We start from the raw sequence: 21,267 nt of genomic DNA, 5'->3' as shown, positions 1-21,267 counted from the left end.
CTTGTAATAACTGTGCCCTACACTACTTACACAGAGCCCTGGCCTGGTAGACTTGCCATAAACAACTTTTGAGAACCTCTTGGGTGAAATGCAGCCTGACATCACACGTATCTTTTTATGATGTACAGTTTTAGCTCAGAACTCGAAAATATGAGCATAAATTGAAAACAGAAACCCCTGAATGACAAAAAATTCACTGATGGTCAGTTATTCATCATTTCTGGATTGCTGTTGAAAGAAAGAAGCAGCTGCTAAGGCAAAGGTCAAAAATAGCCAAGCAACAGGATATAGTACCTGCCATAAGTCCACATTTCTTTTAAGATTTCTTTTTCACTTCACATATGGAATGCTTAATTTGTTTAGTTGCTTCTAGACTAACTTGCAAGAGTACTTAATAGCTGTTATACGGAATAAATTGGTTTATTTCCATATAAAGTAAGGCATAAGATACATTTGATACCTCCACCTTCGGGTCCTGTCTTGATATGCAACCAACAGGATCACAGACGAAGAAACTAGAAGTTCTGATAGGAGCAAGTAAGAGTGATTTTTCATTTGGAGGATAAACCCTGAAATCCCTGAAATTTTCTGACTATTACCACTAGATGTTGAGTTACAGCTCTGTGTATACCAGAAAGTTGTAACATATGCCATTTATCATATTATTATTTGCCATTCATAGAAATCTCTGAATAACTACTTTCAATTGTATTTCATACACATGCATATAAAAAAAACCCAAACAAAAATACCAGTGAATTGTATACCATATCTGAAGATACCTAATAGCTGAATTAATTAATTAACATCTGAGAATGAATACTGCTCCTTTTTCAATACTTTGAAGAACTCTTTTAACTCTCCTTCTGAAGAGCCACCAAAAAAGAAAATTCAGGTGACAGATACAGAATAAAAAAAATGGACCTCTGGTTGGTAGTAGGTCTCCTGATTGTTCCTCACAACCGCCATTCTTGAAAACTGTCATTTAAGGCAGAGAAACATCCTATACACAACATTAAGAAATGGAAAATGAACTTTGCAGTTTATAAAAGGTATTCTCAAAAAAAAAAAGATATAATCAAGATAAAATTGTTACCATGTTAATTATGAACAATTTTCAGTGTAAATCTCTGAATGGGCTACCATTCCACACACCAAGTCTGCTATAAGAACTTAGACACCTGTGTAATCTGCCAGGTAGTGGAACCTTCTACTGATTTTGGTACTGATTGAGTATAACGCAGTATGGAGGAACTCACGAAGTTCCTTCATTTGTAACCTTTTCTGAAAGCACAAAAAACCCCACCCAAACTCACACAACAATCCTGACTACCTGAAAACACACCCAGTGAATCTGCGACCTAAGACAAAACAAAAGCCCAAGCAAAGCATAGCAGAAAGTATGTTATTTAATAGTACTGACTGATTTGTCATATACTTCTAGAAATTCTGTCATAAGAACAAACCCCTTTCCTCATGACATACAGATTGCTTACAGCATATGTATTAATATTGCTCTTTCATGCTGTCCTAATGTTTTTAAATATTATGGGTGGGGCTGTTTTTTTTTTTTAATGCATATAGATTAAACTTCACATTTACAATTTGGTTCCTAGCTTAAAAAAAGGTGAAATAAATTCCCTATGAAAAAACTGAAAAAAGTTTCAAAAACTTAGAAAATGGGTAAGTTACTTGTAAAGGAACAAAGAATTAATGACTTTTAGATGAAGGAAAACCTGCAGTTTTATATTGTTATTACAATATGAAAGGAAGACTCTGTACACTGTTACCTGTAAGGTCTGTGTAAATTAGAGTCAATCAAATAAAACAGCAGCCTGGATAAATGCACCATAAATCTTTAGAACACCGTAAAATAAGAAATTAGTAAAGTGTATTAAATTACTAAAATATTTCATGTCTGGAATACTAACAGAAAAGCAGGAAAGCCATTATGTTTAAAAGAAGAGACAGCTTTAATTATATGAATCTTCAGGAACTGTCATATCAGTAAGCTCATTAGCTGCAATGAAAGTTCCTCCTGCTGATCTAAGAGTACTTAAAAGGCAGGATTTGTTATACTTCAAAGCAAAAAGGTATCTTTAATTCATGTACTGTAACAGTGAATTAAGCCTACTTCTAGTATTACAAAAGTAGAAACTAAAACTTTAGCACATAATAGAAAGAAACAAATTAAATACCCTGAAGTAAACTACAATTGCAATAATTAATTTACATATTGTGAATGTTTCATCATTTATAAAATACCACAAAATACATGTTAGCTTCATAACTAACCGACCCTGTCACTGCTCTTAAAGTTTTGCAAGCTATAGTAACAGTTTCCTGTACGACTATTACTGGATAATATTTAATGAAATGAAAGGAGGAAGATAGTTTCTTCTAGAAAGGGTAAAAAGAAAATTAGTTACTAAACTCAAACTTGTAATGCTCTAATGGCCACCATTTGGAATAACTTGAGAGAGAACTTTTAAGAATGAGCAAATACAAAATAAAAAAAGATACAAAGTATGCTACAAATGGGCCAGCTGATATAAGGACATCATGTCAAGAAAGAATTCTTAAAAAAGCATCTTTTAAGTAACCTGTTTTAAGACACTTGTAGAAGACTCAACAATTGCTTGATGTTGATCAAACCAAAACCAATAAATGTATAATATATTTCCATTTTTATACAGTGCGTTCAACTTAATCATTTCTGTTAATATTGTCCAAATGACATTTAAGCATTATAAATAATTTGATTTATAATTTAAATAATATAATTTCTTATTTGCACTTGCAAATAATACCTTTATGCCATGTATAAAATGTGAAATTATTGTATTTGAAGAAATGAATAAGTAGACAGGAAATAAAATCAGCTCAATAATAAAACAGTGCAACAAAGCTACAGGATAAAAGAATATTCTTATCAAACTTCATTGATTTATTCTTCGGTATTACTTTTAAAAAATCACTTCAGAGCACAAAATTCCGTGAAACCAGGAAGGTAATGGCATTCCACCACCTTTACAAGGCCTTAACCTTTCCTAGTACAAAAGGTAGAGAAAAGGATTGAGAAACAATACTGGATTAAAATACAACCTATATGGTTCATAGAAAAATTGTACATTATTAGTATGATACAAAACCAGAAAAGAATGATACATCTCCTCGCCCAATGACTCTGACCAACGAAGCAGTGTATATGTAAGCAGAACCGTCCTACTGATGACAGGGAAAATCCAGGCTAACTTCCTTCTTTCTGTACTATCAGCAACCTGAACTCTTAGATGCAACCTTTGGACCTGTTGGTTTTACAAATTTACTGGAAGTCTGAACTGTCTTCAGTAAATATAATCCAGGACAGATAATTCTTGTTAGACACTAACTTGGAATGGAGGAGATGCTGTAAGCCCTCAATACCCAAATTCTGTTCTAACACAAACAGTATTTCTTCTCGAATACGCATATTTAACTAGATGATCATCAAGATAAAAGATTTTTGATGACTTCCCATCTATCCCTCTCCCTAGTAGCAATAATGATGGCTTGTAATATCTGCTCTTTCCCAGCCTCAATCCAAATTATTCTTGGTGAATTTGTTAATCTCCATCAGCATATCAGTAAGTTACACCAGACCAGCTGAGTCCATTATGTTGGATATGGCTGACCACAACCAAAGTCTGATTCACAGACTTTTTTTAACCGACCTTTTTGGTAAGCTTAAGCAAAAATAGCCACTTCATTAAAAATTTACTGTGCAAAAGCTGGTGCATATTAAATCAATTTGCTTTATAAAAATATATTTCTGCAAAAGTACTAAAAGATTTTAAAAACCCAAACCAACCATGAACTGCAGTCTCTGGGGTCTGCTGGATTTTCCAACATTCCAGTGCAGGAGTCTTGCAATAAAAAAAGTTTTGAAGGTAGGAAAGAAAACAAGTATAAACAAACACACTGATAACGCTCATCTGTTAACGACATCCTAAGCCTTCGTCTTTTTCATATTGTGAAACTGAAATGCAAAATACAGCTAATAACACACTGAAGTAAATTCAATATATAAACTTCAAAACACGGTGATTGACTTCCATCCTCCTAAGCGAGATCAAAGACTCATCTAGTCAATAGCAGATACCTAAAAGAGAACAGAAAGCCTGGACTAACTGATAATTTTACCATAAAAAAAGTTCCTTTTGAATGGTTAGTGGTTTATATCTCAGAAGCTTTCCAGAAGACAATCAGCAGTTTCATAAGATGACTGGCTACACTGAAAATAAGGGCTTCCAATAAAGAACCTTTTAGTTTTTCTGGCTGACAGGCAAATTCAACCACAATACAGTCAGTAACATCTTAGTAATGGGAAAAAAAAAAAAAACACAACAACAACAAAAAAAACCCCCACAGCAGTCAGTTAACACTAAAAATCATGCATAAAATACTAAATTTATATGCAGCAGAAACTCTCTTCTATTACCAGTACAAACAGTGACATGAAAGGCTTGAAGCATTTGACAGCTATTTAAAAATACTTGAACTTCTAAGTGGTTATAATGAACCAACTAAAATTGGAAATTTGAAGAACCACGACAACAGAAAGCAAACCTTATGTGAGTGAACGCTTTCTGAAGTTCTCTGTCAGAAGCAGGATTTGCAAAGCTGAAGTCTGTGGCAGGAAGACTGACTGAGGCATAAGGTGATGTTGTACAGAGCAATACAGATAAACAGTGATATTTTCCAAACTGACAAACTAAAAAATTATTAACTGAGACAGCCCATCTATTCTTTTCTTCCAAGAGTAGGATAGTGCTCACTCCGTGTTTAGTGAGTTAAAATTACTTAAGCTGTGATAAAAATACGGAGAAGGCATTCTTAATTAAGAAATTAACTAAAAAACCTAACTGCTACTGCCTATACTGAAATTTACCATAGGCTATGACACATGATGAAATGGAAGAGGAGGAACTTATTTTTCCAGACTTCCAATGCTTTTCTGCTACATAGAAACAGAAAAGGCAAAACTGCTGAGATTCACATTTAGGAGGAAAAAAAAAAATTAAGTGATGGTATGACAGCCTTTCGCCGTTTATGAATGAAAAGACACTGAGGGATTGTACTACACTTACCATACCAATGACTGATAATTGGAAATACTTCAAGATCTGTTAATATACAAGAATTTTTAAAATAAATCTATTTTGGACAATGATTCTAGAAGATATGTTAGAAGAAATTTAATGGGAAATCCAGTAGTAAATATTAGAGGACCAAACAAAAAATATCTTGAAGACCCCTCACAGCAGCTCAAATTACTGATCTATGACATAGACTATTAAAGTTTATTTTAAAAATAATGTTAGTAAAAAATAAACATTATCTCACATAAAAGACACTGCAGTGCACTCAGAATAAAAATTTTTAGTTAGTTATACAAACCTTTACTAGCTTTATCTAAATGCTGAAAATCCTCAACAAAATTCAGGACATCCTGATAGTTTTCTTCACATACGTCTACTAGGAAATGGAGTAATGTTGTTTTTTGATCTGCCGACTTTGTGTCCTTCAGCTAGAGAGAAAAAAAGAAATGTTAAACCAGAGAACAGGATTACTTCTGACTATTTTGATAAATAATACATGTAACTAATTGTGAACCCAAGAAAGGAAGAACAAACTGTTGAATTGGTACAGCTCTTTAAAAAAAAAAACTAAGTAATGGGCTGTTTCATATCCTCCATTGCTAAAAAACCCTAGAAAGAGTTTCTTAATTCTATGCAATGTTTGCATTCTGCACTCAAAAACATTCCACGTTTCTCTGTTTAAAATGTAATTATTTAAGCAATAGAAATAAGCAAAACTGTGAAGAGACTCATAAAATTGTAAAGAAAATTAAAAATAAAAATCAGAGGTAAGTCAGCAAAATCTAACAATATCTGATGCACATGTCCACTCCGTAGCATGATTTCCTTCAGTGTGAGGCTATCTCTAGCCTAACAATATTTACGCACTGGAAGCTACAACCTCAACACACACAAATTCTTGTTGTCAACTCTCAATAGGGCAAAGGAGAGTTTATGGGCTTCGTTTAAAAACTTCAAAATTCTTAAAGCACAAACTTTTCTTTCTGAACCCTTAATACCCCTAAAATTATTTTAAGCCCATGCATTTCAAAACTTGCAGCTGCTTTGTAAAAACGCTACTAAATGTCAATTGGCAACACTCAGATGTTTCTGTTGTAGGCTGCCACCTGAGCTAGTCAAATTGTCAGAGAGACTTTTTGAACTAGAAAATGACATCTCACGTGTGTTTCTTCATAACTTAAATATTTTTGCTTAAAACGGTTTCACAGAAAAAAACCATACATGTTTGTAGGCACACACATACCAAAGGGCTGCCAGAAAAAGGGAAAAAGTCTTTAGTGCAGTATTACAACTAGCACTAAACAAGTAGAAAACTCATGTTAGTTTGTTTCAGCTTCAAGGTTGTTATTTAGTTTGGTTACCATGAAAAATACAAGTGATCAGCAATGCTCAGTGGCGTAAGAGTAACTACAGTCACAAAGTCCAAAGGAAAAATAACCTCCCTTTCCAAAGAATGTTCAGAACCAAAACCTACATGGGCATTATTTCTGAATAAGGAACTGAGAGAAAGATCAATCTCAATTTAAATCAACATACACATGAATTATTCTTTTATATATATATTCCCCACAGTTTTCCCATGGTTGCAAATTTCTTGTCATTTTTGCACACTTCTTGAGCTTCCCAAGATCACTTAAAGAGCATTTTATTGATCTGATTAAAACGCCAAATTAGAGGATATTATTTGCTTTTTGCATACTGTAAGTAAATTGAAATGGATAATTTTGGATGGCGGTTATCGCTGAGGTTGACATTTCATACTTCACTCTAGAAAGTCACTGTTTATTTTCAAAGATCAAAATGATACTATCTTAATAAATACAATGAGATACACTCTCCCAGAATTCCTCCAGAATTTCCTTCAGACGAGTGGATTAATACTAATGTGAGGCACAATTTTAAAAATAAACTGAAAATGGAACACATATATCAAAACAAAAATATAAATCCTAGGGTCATTACTGTATGCAGTGTTATAAAATAAGTTACTTCTACTGTACTGGGAATCTCGGTGAGGAAACATCTCACTAATTGAATCATCACACAAAATTTCTACAATGTGGCAGTTTAAAATACACATAGTTAACACAAGTTAGTTTTTTAAAAAAAGCAGTGTTATAAACACACATATAATTTTAATGTATCAGTGTTTTATAAATTATTATTAGTATACCAATATAACATCTCTTTTCTGAGAATATGCACTCATGTTTGTTCTCTGCTGCAGAAGAGCTATCATAGTTCAATTCAACATGATGCAGGGAGAAGGAAAAATATGGAATTGTCTTCTGCAAAGCGGATAGTCCATGTAGTTCTCTATGCACAGTTGGGCATCAATGAAGAAGAGCAGATAAATTGCATATTCTTCAAATATTACAGAAACCAACATCTTTGAAAGGCAGAAGCCACTGGAAAGCTCTTCAGTTCTTCGAACTCCCACTGAAAACTGCCATACAGACAACCAAGGACTCAATTTGCAGCTTTGGGGTTTGGGCCATGAAATTATATTGGTTTGGATGGTTTTTTCCTGTTTTATTACTAACATTTTTAATAGCTGAGGCAGTTTTTTATTCTCAGAACAGAGGAGATTAAGCGTTAACCAAGACACTACACATAGTTCAGAAAATTCCAAGAGTTACACATTCACAGTTTTACCTCTGTGTTTCCAGACAAAGTAATCTGTGTAAGACACAATTTCATAACCAGTGAAGGCTTGGCACTCAGGGACTTCCTAAATGAGGCCAAAATTGGATGAGGTGAATTAGGAATTGGAGGCTAGTACCCTGATACACACAGGATAGTAAATGCAAACTCCCAGGGATTCTCTGATCTGTCAGCCTTCAAAAAAACAAGTAGTTGACTGTAGGTTGCACTTGTCCTGGGATATCTATCGGCAAAGATCTGAAATTATACAGATGATTTCTAAGGTGGTCATAACTGCTCTGTCTCACAGCAAAATCTATAATTGTAGGTATTTCTTTCCTAATCAATGCTTTCAGTTGGAAGGGACCTTTAAAGATCATCAAGTCCAACTCCTCTGCCATGGGCAGGGACATCAACACTCTCATATTCAACAACCGTTAAGTTTGCATTGTCTTTCCCCTAGAAAAGTTTTTAAGCACTGTGGTCTGGTATTTACAAACCAGCGTGAAGTGATGTTTCAAATACATATGAAATCTTTGTCATTGGAACTTCATGTTTTTACATGCATGTTTCTTATGTAAACAAAACATATTGAGTACTACGATATATGTTATGCATAAAGTAATGAAATCCTGAAAGGAGTAAACCAGAATAATTACTTCTAATTGTATAACACGATAAAGACTGGGTCAATGCCCCAGGCTTATTTGGTGCCTCAGAGACTAGGCTCCTTAACTGGCCTCTGTCCATGCTTACTGATTTAAACTGACCACAGCTCACATCCAACCAGGGTATAAAAGGAGCCCTGCTGAAGAACCCAATTTGAACCAGTTCTCCTTGAATGCAGCAGGATTTTGCAAGTCAGGAAGACCCTCCCATCGGATCAGGAGGCCATCTAAGGATACTTCCTGGGATTAAGAGAGCCCTCAATCCCCCTTCGGTTTGAGTACCCTTGAGTGCCCTTGAGATTTTCTCTTGCATGAGTGTGTACACATTGTGGTTCATCTTCCTTAAAGAGTACTCTGTAGCGTTCAGGAACTTGTTGTGTAGTAATATATTCCCAAGTGACATCCGAACTTGTAACTAAGTTTGGTCTGAGTGCCAGGCAACTTTGATTGCAATAAATCCACAATTTTCAGGTAGCTGCTGCTGTCTGTTTTGTGGGTGCTCCACGACAACGATACAATGTAAAAAATACGCTGTACTAAGCATTTTGATAATACGGAGCAAATTACCTTTTTTTGGATTTTACAGCTTTGTATCTACTTCACCTACAGAATATTGGTAGTGATCAGCACTTCTCTTGAGCAGAAGGCTGGACTGGATGCCTACTGATATCCCTCTCCACCTGAATTGCTCCATGATTCTAAAAAACATGCACACATTTCCCAACTGTTTAACTAAATACTATACTTGAAATATGACCTATTTTAGCTCTTAGTCTGGCCTCATGAAGACCCTTTGAGAATTATTAGTATACCTGGATTACAAAGGCTTTCCACAATCTACTTCACCATCAAGTTCTTAACTATCTTTGCAGTTAGAAAGCTTCCTTTTAAGCTAACTTTGTTATCAGTCAGTAATTCCATCTCCTACCTTAGCTAGATAGAAAACAAATGTTCAAATGCTTTCATCACAAATTAATAACAAAAGGACACTGTTATGCCATCCTCACATTTCTCACCTTTCTTTTCTACATTAAATATCCCCAAATGCTTTTTTCTCAGTTTAGAAGGGTTATGTTACAATGATCTGGATTCTCAACAGTCAGTCTAGATATTTTCTGCAGTAATTCAGACAATACTTCACTTCAAACCTTATCAGCACCAAGTAAGCATCTACCATCTTTACGATACATAGAAGGTCCACTAAGGGAGACATTTTTCCTCTCCAACAGAATGTGGTAACCTCCTGTAAAGCTAAATAACCTGTAAGCACACAAACCTAAGCCACCATGAGATCCTAGAGTATCCTAGTTGCTATGAAATACATTTAATGCCAGAGCACTACAGAGTTAGCCAGGTCTTAAAGCCTGATTTCTGGAATTCTGCCTAGCCATGCACTCCTTACTTTGATTATTTGCACGCATCGGTTCTCTTTCTTATGTGAGGTACTCCATGGTAGTCTTCAAATTTTCATCTTCTAGGTCTTAAATTATTCCTCCAAGATAATTTTTGAATTTTGATCCTGCTCTGCAATTATTGCTTTCATAAGTATATTTCTTTATTTCTTGCCTTGTGCATTAAAAGTATAGAGAATATAACCAGATCTAGGATGGATTCTTGTATAATAACACCTAAGAAGTAAGTGCACCCAAATGGCGAGAGAACTTTTAGTATCTTCCTTCGGAATATGTATCTCAACAAATTGTACTTTTAACTCCATTTAAGTTCTATTCCTCTACGTGGCTGATGCATGCTTAAATGTTCACTTAAGACTAAGGAGGTATATAACTTATTCTCACTTGTATATATATAACTTATAAATTTTAACTTATTAACACTCGAGAACCATGCTGAAAGAACTCTTCCAAAATATGGCAGAGTTGTTTTAAACAACGCAGAATTCAGCATATTGTCTTTTCTCTTGTGTAGAAAGGTAAATAAGCTGAGAGAAGACCAAGAGTACATACAAACTTCCAAATATGTCCTCTCTCATAAAGACTATAACACACATGTGCACTCTGTGCAGATTTTGCAGTGACCTCCCAGAGGGCACTGGAAAAAAAAATAGTAACACTAAATAAGGGGAAAACAATAAGGATTAGAATCTAATATAAATTAACACCCAGGAAAATACAGATGTATACCTTGTACAAAAGTTGAAAGAGAATTCACAGAAAATTAGAAGAAAGAGGGAACTGATGAAACTGAGCAGTAACAAAAGAGAATCAGATAAGGAGGAAATTAATGTAAAAGAGATGACATATCTCTATTGAAACAGATTAAAATGTGACAGTCTTGCAAGTGCTCAGACATGTAAGACTGTAACACTACTATGATCACAGTGATACGATATGGTCGATCCATAATGTTATTCAGTTGGTGTTGGGTTTTTTTCCTCAATATTCCCTTAAAAAGGAATCTTCCAAAAGTTTAAATGCAAGCCAGTGTCAAGATGACTGTATACAGATTAGATTAGTATTATTCAAACCATCAACCAATGCTAAAAATTTGTGGGAAAAAAGAAAGAAAAAACCCCAAAGAATTAACTGCAGGAAAAACATCAAAACGAAGTACTGAAGTAGTGTAATAAAAACAAATGAAAAAGTGAATGTAATACTCAACATGGACATTTCAAAACTCACTTTACACAGGGAGCTGAGATTATATCCAAAGGTCTGTGCATTCCGAGAACCTGCATTCATGTAGTTTCCCATTAACAATACTAGTTCCAGGAGCTTGCTAAAGCTTTTACTCTTCTTTATCTCTTCGCAGGCAGCACTGACAGCCATGATGTCAGGTTTGATGTTGTTCACCTGCTCTTCAAACTGAAGCTTAAAAAGAATAGCACTGAGCCGTGGCCGCAGTCTCTTCACTTTGCTCATCTGATTGAAAAGGAAATAGGAGATTTCCTTTAAAATTCATGGTACACTTTGGCACTGTACAAATGCATACAATCTGAAATGATTTATTGGTGTGACAGGCTTGAAGAAGCAATATATCTGCTATAACTGATAGCGAATGAACGAATGAATGAGAGACATTTGGGTAAGCAACTGAAATCCCGTCTTGCGGTTCATACGAACTGCCCCCGTCCTTTCCAAATAACTAGTATGTGTAAGCAATAAAAGATAAAGTGCCATCATATATCACATCTGTCAACTCATATACCAAATCCTATAAAACTAATACAAGTTTATGACCCTGCAGTTGCAAAGTAATAAAAGTAGTTCACAGATTTTGTATAACTCGGGATGTACCAAACAAGGCAAATCTCATTTTCTGGTGCAAATATTTAAAAGCTAATTTCAATAAGAACAAACTATGAGCTTGGAGGAAAACAACAGTTTTGAAAATTCTCAGCTATGAAGCACTTAATATAGTATACATTAATATATATCAAAATTCATACCCCACTATACTCCTGTATACTAACCTTTTAGAGTCAGTTAGGTAAAGCAGAATGCTCCCAGGAAAACAGTAGCTTCTGTAGACCATATGCAAAAGACCTGTCTTCTTCTATGGTTTACTGGTCGGGTATTTTCAACAGAAGTTTCTACCTTCTCATATAGCTTGGGTAACTGAATTCCCTCCCCAGAGATTCTTTGCAAATTATTTACTATATTCAGACAACAAGACTCCAAATTTTATTGCTGCTTTAAATCAAGGAACATAGAATGCATTAAAAAAAAAAAAGAAAACCCACTAAATTCCTCCATCTCTCAAGTTTCCAATGTACTACTCATCCTTCCAACTCTATCAGAGAAATCATCCAATGTATTTTAGGTTTGGCATCGCATACAATCATGGAAGCTTTCTGTTTTCTCTCTACCAGGCATTTTATAATCCCTGCTTTTTCCTTCTTCCATAGCAGAAATCATGTGTTTCTTCTTTTCTGCTGTGGTTCTGTTTGCACATGAGAAATGCTAGTCTCAAATTTTTCCATGAGCTTCTTCCCATGTTTTTCCCTATCCCTGTTTTCTCACCAATGTGATGAATTCTGTGAGACTGTCTTCCCCATACTTGTATTTCTCCTTCTCAAGGCAAGGTTCAAGCCAGTAACACCTTGACAATTCCTGAAATCCTAAACTAGGGTTTGGGTTGTTTTGTTTCTTCTTTAAATAAAATCCACATTAGAGTTTCCAGCTATGAGTACTTCTCAATGTAGAAAAAACCCCCAACAACAACAAAAAAAACCAACCCAAAAAACCAAACCCAAACCTAAAATATTGGCACTTTTACAAAGTAGCAGGTTTCATACAGTGGCCTTAAAAGTCTGCCTTTGAATAATCACAGTGATAACTAAAATTTTCCAGAATATTTCTCAACCCCTGTCTAGTCTATCAATGCAAAAATAGCTCCGAGCGTGCAACACTCACAAGTCGTTTGGTGCTGATTATCCCATAATAGACTCAATGAAAAGTTGAGTGGTGACACTCTCCAACCGTTTCAGTGTAAAGTCAACCAAGTTACCTTAAACTGATACTGAAGGCTGTCTAATCCAAAGGTTTCGATATAGAAGCAGAAGAGACTAGAATTTACAGTCTATTCTATTGGTTTTACTGTGACAGAACTAGAAAACAAAATCAGGTAGAGTTAACGTTTTATTCTAAGCCATTTAGGCAACACCTGCCTAGCAGTGAAACCACCTGATGACGGCCCATTGAAATAAATATACCACTGGCGGGTTAGTCTGGATAAGAAATCTTGAAGTAAAATAAGCAACCCTTTACAGTAAAGACACTTTGGTTTTAATCACAGAGCAGAGCACACAAACAGGATGTCTTTCAGATGAAACTAAAAATCAACTCCATTACTGAGCTATAGTGCTCACACTGCCTTCAGCCTGGTCCTACAGTAAAACACTAATATGTATATATAGTTTGAATGTGGGCTCAGTATCAACTGTAGGCAGATACTCTGTACTCATCCACCAAATAGCATCCAATAGTGTGGTAAAAATCTTGCTTCAGAATGAATAATCAAGGATAGTGCGACTTGAACTTAAATAGGACATTTCATAGTGAAATAGGAATGGAAGTACCTAAAATCCACCTAAAATGAATGTAGTGCTCTTACAACTTTACCCCTTATTTAAGAATAAATTCCTAAAAGAATATTAAGCTACTGGACAGAGGCAAGTGTCACAAAGTCATTCTCTCAGCTCCATCAGGAAGAATCAGTATTAAATCCTTATCCTCAAACCATTCACGTACTAGCTTTATATTACTATGTCTCAGCATATTGAGAAGAATATTCTTAAGTTTTGTTCTCTATTCAGCCAGGAAAAATTTGAGACTAGACTAGAAAAAAAGCCCCAAAACTCCACTGGAATTACCCAGATTTTTAATATTTGTCCCTACTCGGGGTGCAATAGAGATGATCATTCATATTAAACTGTGGGAACTAACAAAATAAAGTATAAGTTGCATTAATTTCAAATGGTACCAAACTAAATATTACTAGAGAACCAGCAGATGATGCATCATTTATTGACTCTTGGCTTCTCAGACAGGCAGATTCTTGAAACTGAAATAATCGGGTACTTTAGATCACAAAGATGTTTTTCACAAACATGAGCAAGCACAAGGCATACAATACTTTTTTATTCTCAGCATATAACAACATAGGCCTACTTATGTCCTTATAGTTGAATCCTGAAAACAGACAATCCAAATAAAAGGGAAGCTGAAGTAAGAGTGAGCGGACTACATATGCCAGAGAACTCAGTCTATGGGTGATGAATTGTTCTATTTTTCAAGTAATAGTCCTCAAGAATATTCTCACTATGTGCAAGTCCAAATGGGAACTGACAACTGAGTTGAGCTCTCCAGCTCACAGCTCTCTATCACACAGTAAAGAGAGGAGAAAGGTTTTTTCTCTCAAATGCAGCATAAATCAGAAGGCTCCTGCAAGAGTGTGCCATCTGGTAAACCATGTATGTACTTTCACTGTCTGCTTTGTTGATGTCAAGTACAGGAACATGTCTCAGAAGTTACACTGACATTACATTTTGATCACTGAATGCGATTCATTCTTATCACAAGCTTGTAGAAAAAACACTGCAAGGGTTCCATTTTCACAATATACCTTCCTTAAAGGATCAACAGCGTCAAGGCTGTCAGACCACCTGAAAGTGTTCTCATCCAGAAAGTAAAATATCAGTTACAGCCAAGCTGACTAAGAGTAAAGTGGAAGGGTATCCCCTATGGAAAATGTATGGTTTTCATCACTGCCACATCAGTGAACTCTACAGAGTGCGTAGGTAAAAAGTGTGAATTCGTAAGACTTACGTTTATATTTAGGCACTTATAAAGCAGAATAAAAAAAAATTCAGGTAAGGAAGAACTGACACCTTAGCAGACCTTTTATCACATTTAAAGAAGAAAAAAAGAACACTCTGATCAATATGAAATGGGCAGTCAACATGCTCAAATCTTAGCAAAGACCACCAATATTCTGGAAAGATTGAATGTTATTTCAGTGTAGGAAGTATATCCACAATAATGGAACAGTATTTTTGTTGAGATGTTTTTATGGCTATGTGGAAATAGTACATCTTCACCTTTGACACCCTCTTTTTCCCAAATAGTAAGCAATGAAGTCATTAACTACCTACTCAAAATTAAAACTACTTATGAGAAATCAGGAAGTCTGTATACTTGCAATGTGGATATGTGTACATAGAAACACTCGAACTGACGACTTTTCAGCCTTACTAGCACTGATAAAGGGCACATCCTGCTACTCTGTTTTTCCAGCTTGAATTATAAACAGCTTGAATTTGCACCACTGATTCAATTTCTTGCAAATCCAAGATTTTCCTAAAGGTTATTCAGGACAGGAGAGAAAGGAGTGTACTGGAAGTGACTCAGGGACACCATCTATCCTTTACTTCACATCCACACAAAGCAAGTCTTCTGTTGTCTTGTGGATGACAGTACACTGATGTACAGTGCAGAAAATCCCTGGCATTATGTTGAACAAAGATGGACTGGCAACGCCAGCCTGCAGACCTCTCAAATGGAGGCATTCCATTTGAAAACTCTAGAATTCTCCCATTTTATGAGAGACATCCAAATTGCCAGTAGGGACTACACCACAGCTGTCAAAATAAGCTGAGTTTACAGTCTTCATGCTGAAATTCACAGATATGTATGTTCTACTATGAAAAGAGATGATTTTTTTTGTCTTATCCAAAAAATACAAATAGATTTACTGACATCTTGATCAGAATGGAATGCATGGACAGCTTTTGTTTCTCCAAGTCGAATTTAGACAATGGCATTCTCCTAAAAAAGAATTATCCAAGAGTGGGAGGGTCTGAATTCCCAAATTCTTCTATTTTTAGCGGACCTAACAGATGTCAGAAAGCTATTTTCATTAAAAGGTACATATGGAGCAGATGTCACTAAACTGAAAAGCCTTGTCATGGGAAAACAAGTCAAGAGTTTAATATAGGTAAAAATCCTCTGTAAGACCTCTACTTCAGGCAGACAGCAAAAAATAAATAAAATTATACCAGAAGTCAAGGGCACAAGTCATCAAGGAATTTCATAAGATAATATTAAACCAAATGGCAAAAAGTTTCTGAAAGTAAAACATATCCAGCTATATTCTAGATGGAAAAAATCTGATCAGCTTAGTTCTAAAATAAATGCTTCATCTTCTATCAGACTACTACCTGGAATCCAGCTCCTAACGAAAAGTAAGTCTACAATATCACTCTGAGTCTCCCAACATACAGGCCATGCAAGTACAGACAAGGTAATATCAAGGTCTGGATGGAAATGTCTGCAAAACACGACAGCAGTCTTAGTACTTTCCATCAGGTTGAACTACCATAATAACTCCAAAATGAGAATGGAATTTGATGCTACATAATTATTTAAGCAATACACAGTGGTAACAGACCACAACAGCAGATGATTATGATGTCTTTGATGTGACAGATATGACCTTTTTTTAAAAAGCTCAGATCTCTAGCACATTCATATTTAGTTTCATCTTCTCTACTGACTCAACAAAGTGTCCAAGTTAATTTCCTAAGCAAGCTGGGATGTGTCTATGATAACAGCACTGGCAAGGAAATACCATTCTAGTGTATGTCTTCTGTAGACCCATCAATACAGAATTCAAAAATGATTCTGAATTTTTATCCATATGGTTATTTAGCGTATTTGGAACCACAGATAATCTGTGGCAAAAAGTCTTAAGCGTCACATAAGCGAATGCTGTGGAAGACAGATTGCTTATTCTGAAAAAAATTCCTCAGTTATTATTGATCTGACATTGTAGAGATACCTGCCAAGAAGAAAACTGAAAGAAATGGACTATGCTCGTGCTATAAGAAACAACAACCAACCACTTCCAGCCTTCTAAATTAACACCAGACAGCAATAAGACAATTTTTTTTTAATCTGTTCTTTAGATTAGCTACAGAGTAGCTTTACCAAAACTGAACAGGGATAAGAATGAGACCTGTTGGTACTGTAACTTTTACAGAAACATCCTCTGTGATTCAGCATCACAATCTACCTACAGAGGAAGTTACATCCAACCCAATGGCAATTGCAAACACTCAGATCAGCTCAGATAATGATGGTATTTCTGGAGCCTGGTTCTCTGCCCTATCCAAGTTGAAAGTTTGAATTGCAGGAGTCAAGGATGTTCTCCCTCGAAACAACATAATTAACTTGACTGCAATTTGTCATGAAGACTTTTTTAACTGTCACAGATAACATGCAGTAGAAAGTTTATCTTTGGCAACACTCCTGGAAAGGCTGGAATTACTGATAAGGGTCACTGACAAGGTAGAGCCGCAGGTACACACGACTTCCAGAAGACAATAGAAGGAGTTAAGGTTTACGGACAGGAATTAACACAATCAAAATATCTCAGAGTACAGACCCACCTCATTGCTTCAGAAGTGTAAATAAACTGAAACGTCCCTACCCATGGCTGTGCCTAACCATCAAGTATTAGGAGAGGCCGAGAACACCTCTGCAGTTACCGTATGATATTTTCCAAACAACAGTGAAAAACATTAATACATTCTGAGTTACTCTCTATGAGGACATACAGGTGAAATCATCAGCTGAATATGAAATTGATCATTTTAAGTGTCTGCTGAATTATTTAAGACAAACTAGCCTTCATCAGGCCTCACTCTAATCTTCAATTTACTCTAGTGAAATCTTTTCCTTTAGTATGAACTCATTAAAAACATATCCATCAACGAACAAGCTGTGAAGCCACGTGAGGATTGCTTGCCAAATTCTATTTAGGTTAGCTATTAAAAGTATTTCACAACGTCTCGGCATTAATTATTTCTGAAACAATATTCCATAATTCCTTCGATTTTATCTTTGAGTAAATAAAAATGATCAAGGAAAAATCTGTTTCTTTTTTTCCTCCCTCCTGGACAATATGGGGACATATTTCCAAATATCTCAAGTTTTAAGAACAGAAATGAAGGAGCTATCACTATTATGAGTGGGGAGCTATTACTGAGACACTCTTCTCAGTGTGAAATTGCTAGTACAGTTGCCTACACTCAAGGTCAAATCTCCACTAATAGCGTCCTGACAATTATTAGCAACTTTTTACATTAATGTTCATATAGTGGTCACACAATATTGTTTATATAATGGTTACATGCTTATTAAAGAATGTAAAAATGATTAAGTGGCACTGCATTTATGGATTTAAAACCATATTAATACATTAAACATATCCAAGACTATTTTACACCACTAAGGATTACAGGCACTGAGGAGTCTACATGCTTACTGCTGGATTCAGCTCCCTCCATGCAGCATAACCAAATCAGAACTATTTCTGGGAACAGTTCCTTGTGCAACATGTAGTTAACATACATGTGCATGGTTAGGCTTGAAGCCTTAGCATCATCACACGGGCAACAGAGTGAGCAGAAGCGGATGTATGCTGCTGTGGAGTTGGTGGGGAACCGTAGTTACAAAACATTCTTAGCTGGGGCATAGAGAGCCTATCACAACAACACACAACTCTCTAAAGAAACAAATATATTCTGAGTATTCTGGCACTCATCCACATAAACTGCATCCCAAAATAACTTGGAGAGGGTGGTGGCAAAGATCTGGAGCCACCTGTATGGGACGAAACATTGCCATCCACCTTCAAACCTCCAAAAATGCCAGTGATGTCAGGCCTGAGAGGTGCACGAATGCCTGCTAGACACTCGAGTCCTGAACAGCTGGAACACCAATCAAGAACCACTACACATGATGCTGAGAGAGTCCCTTGTCCTCTCTGCTGCACATCAGAGATTCTGGCCAGACTGTTTGGACATGCACATGGTGGTGATCAGAAGAATGTGGGTATGACGGCACATGTGAATTAAACCTGTAAGAGACCAAGCAGGTAAAAATCAATTTACATCAGGATTTTGTAAGTAAAAATCACCTTTCCTGCTCCATAAAATCTCACATTGAGAGGTTGTTTTTATGGTTTTGGTTTTTTTTCATTTTCCCATGCAGTTCTGAAACTTAAAACTTTAGGTTACTGTAAACTTCTCTTTTATATTTATCTGTCAACTTAGAAGACAGTTTAGCAAGTTTACTTCAAAGAAGCAAGCAATAATATGCCCTTATCATGCTTCATAACCCTTACAATTTAACATCTCAGAAAAAAACCTCATACTGAGAACTAATTAATACAAATGAACAATAATAGAAGATAATCTTTAGTACTTGAATATTTTACATTCAAAAAGCACCGAAAAAGTGTTGACTCATATCTATTATTGCTTTATTAAAAAAAAATTATAATAAACAATCATTTATTTTTCAACTCTCCAGCAGTCTCTCAAATAAGCACGTATTATTTCTTTTCTCCGACTGTATTTTTTTAAAGGCCCTAACCTTGCTTGCCTGAAAGTAATACCACTGTATTATCAGATCACATTCTTAATTATACTGTATTTGAACAAGTGATCACCATTACTTCCTTGTAATCTTATTTTTAAAAAGTCCTATTCTGAGTTATATTTACGAGTTGTGTAGTATTTTACTTTGAATTCCTATTCTTTTATGAGATAATCTTTTGTAAAGAAAGGTTCATAAGAGTTCTTGAAAAATAACATTACATGTCATATTTCCCAATAAATCAGCTGATCTAGAAATTCTAGCTTCTGCTTTCTTTAACATTGCTTTATTCTTCTTTTATTTTGTCATCCCTAGGATATTTTCCTGTGAAGTTGAATTGTACCTTCATGGTCCAAATCCCTTCATTTTACCTATTCTTTATACTTGAGATTACCCACAGTGAACCTTTTAAGCTTCTTTCAAGAGGATATCTAAATGAACATTATTTTTTCTGCAGTTACCAGCATCTTCACTTGACAGACAAATGAGGGCTTTAGATGGCCTAAGCAAGAGAGAAGAAAAGCAGGGCTGTCCTCAGGTGAGGCAACAGTGGACTTATGCCAGAACACAGTAAATGTCTGGAGTACAAAGGGAAAACATGCCTAATGGAGTAGAATTGAAGCAATGTTACATGTTAGCTCAGCTCACATAGCCAGAGAATGGCTCTTCTGCTCCTGGAAAGCTACACAATACCCTGAGAGTTAGACTAAGAAGGAAAAAACCAACCAACCAACCAATCAGCCTAACCAACCATACAGCTCGAACAGTTATGCATATTGTTTTCTGGTCAACAGTGGTCGAGACATTGTGCTATGCCATCCAGACAAATCCATTAAATTCAAAAGGAAGCTGAAACTCAACATGACCAAATAACAGCTAGAACAGGGGGCAATATAATTATGCGCAAGGAAATACGACAAACTTCAACTTCTGGCAGGAATTGTTCTGTATTTTCATGGAACTATGAGAGAAAACAAAGGCAGTGAAGCTATCAGGGCTTCAGTAAAAGGAAACAACAGGGCTGATATATGTACTCGAGGCCTCGGTCTTTGATAGAAGCCATTGAGAATTTTATACACAGACAGGACCACTTATCTCTGCAATGCTGTTCTGAAAGACAGCAACCTTTAAGAATTTCACACATAAAGATAAAGAATTTTTACCAGCTAGAGAGTAAGTATGAGAAGGAAATTGAAATACAAATCAAATGTAGAAAATTTATTTACATAAGGAAGATAGAAGGACAAAAACCAGCAATAGGCTCATCTTCAACACCAGAATACGTGGAAAATATAAACAATCTATGCTGTAACAGAGATGAAGATAAGTCATCATAGCTAAACTTACATTTAGATAAGAGCCATTGGATATATTGATACAGCAGAGTGAATGTCTACATGACAGATGAGATATATTCAAAACAATATGCAATGGACTGAGTTTTGAAATAAAAAATAAGGAGGAAATGAAGTTACCACAAGCATGGGCTGAGATAATGGAACATGCAACAAGTGCTTCTACTTGTCCAAAAAAATTGAGAAGATAAATAGTTGGCAAAGACAGACAAACTAAATGCCAAACTGTTTGCATTACAAAGAAAACAAGAGTTAAAAATCTTAAATCTGGCCGACAACAAAATCTTGAATCCTCAAAAAAGGAAATATTACAAAAGAAAAGCAACTGCTATATGTATCAATGGACATTAAGTGTCAAGTATGAGGTGTTTCAGACAGAAATACTGTAGATTGTTAAATCATGAGACTTGTCTAAAGAAAATTTCCTCCTCAGTCTTTGTCATGCAGACAAAAGAATTACCTTACACTGCTCTAATAGTGCCGGAAATTCCTTATACACATGCTGAACTCTCTTTTTAAAACCTTCTAAAAAAAAAAAAAAAAAAAAAGGGCCGCAAAA

General features: G+C 35.5%; 1 protein-coding gene across 1 annotated transcript in view; it reads right to left on the bottom strand.

The window, feature by feature from the left end:
- DIAPH3 (diaphanous-related formin 3) overlaps positions 1 to 21,267 on the bottom strand; it is a gene marked incomplete at its 5' end in the record, with an annotated part of 117,603 nt that overhangs the window by 37,732 nt on the left and 58,604 nt on the right. The window contains 2 exons of the mRNA XM_010144890.1: positions 5,440 to 5,569; positions 11,092 to 11,331. Of these exons, the coding sequence (XP_010143192.1) occupies positions 5,440 to 5,569; positions 11,092 to 11,331 (370 nt within the window). The remainder of the gene's footprint in view (positions 1 to 5,439; positions 5,570 to 11,091; positions 11,332 to 21,267) is intronic.

This window comes from Buceros rhinoceros, unplaced genomic scaffold (assembly GCF_000710305.1).
Source record: "Buceros rhinoceros silvestris isolate BGI_N320 unplaced genomic scaffold, ASM71030v1 scaffold4891, whole genome shotgun sequence".
In the NCBI taxonomy this organism is placed as follows: Eukaryota; Metazoa; Chordata; class Aves; order Bucerotiformes; family Bucerotidae; genus Buceros; species Buceros rhinoceros.
The sequence above is the reverse complement of the archived record's forward strand: the minus strand, read 5'-3'. Positions and strand labels throughout refer to the sequence as shown.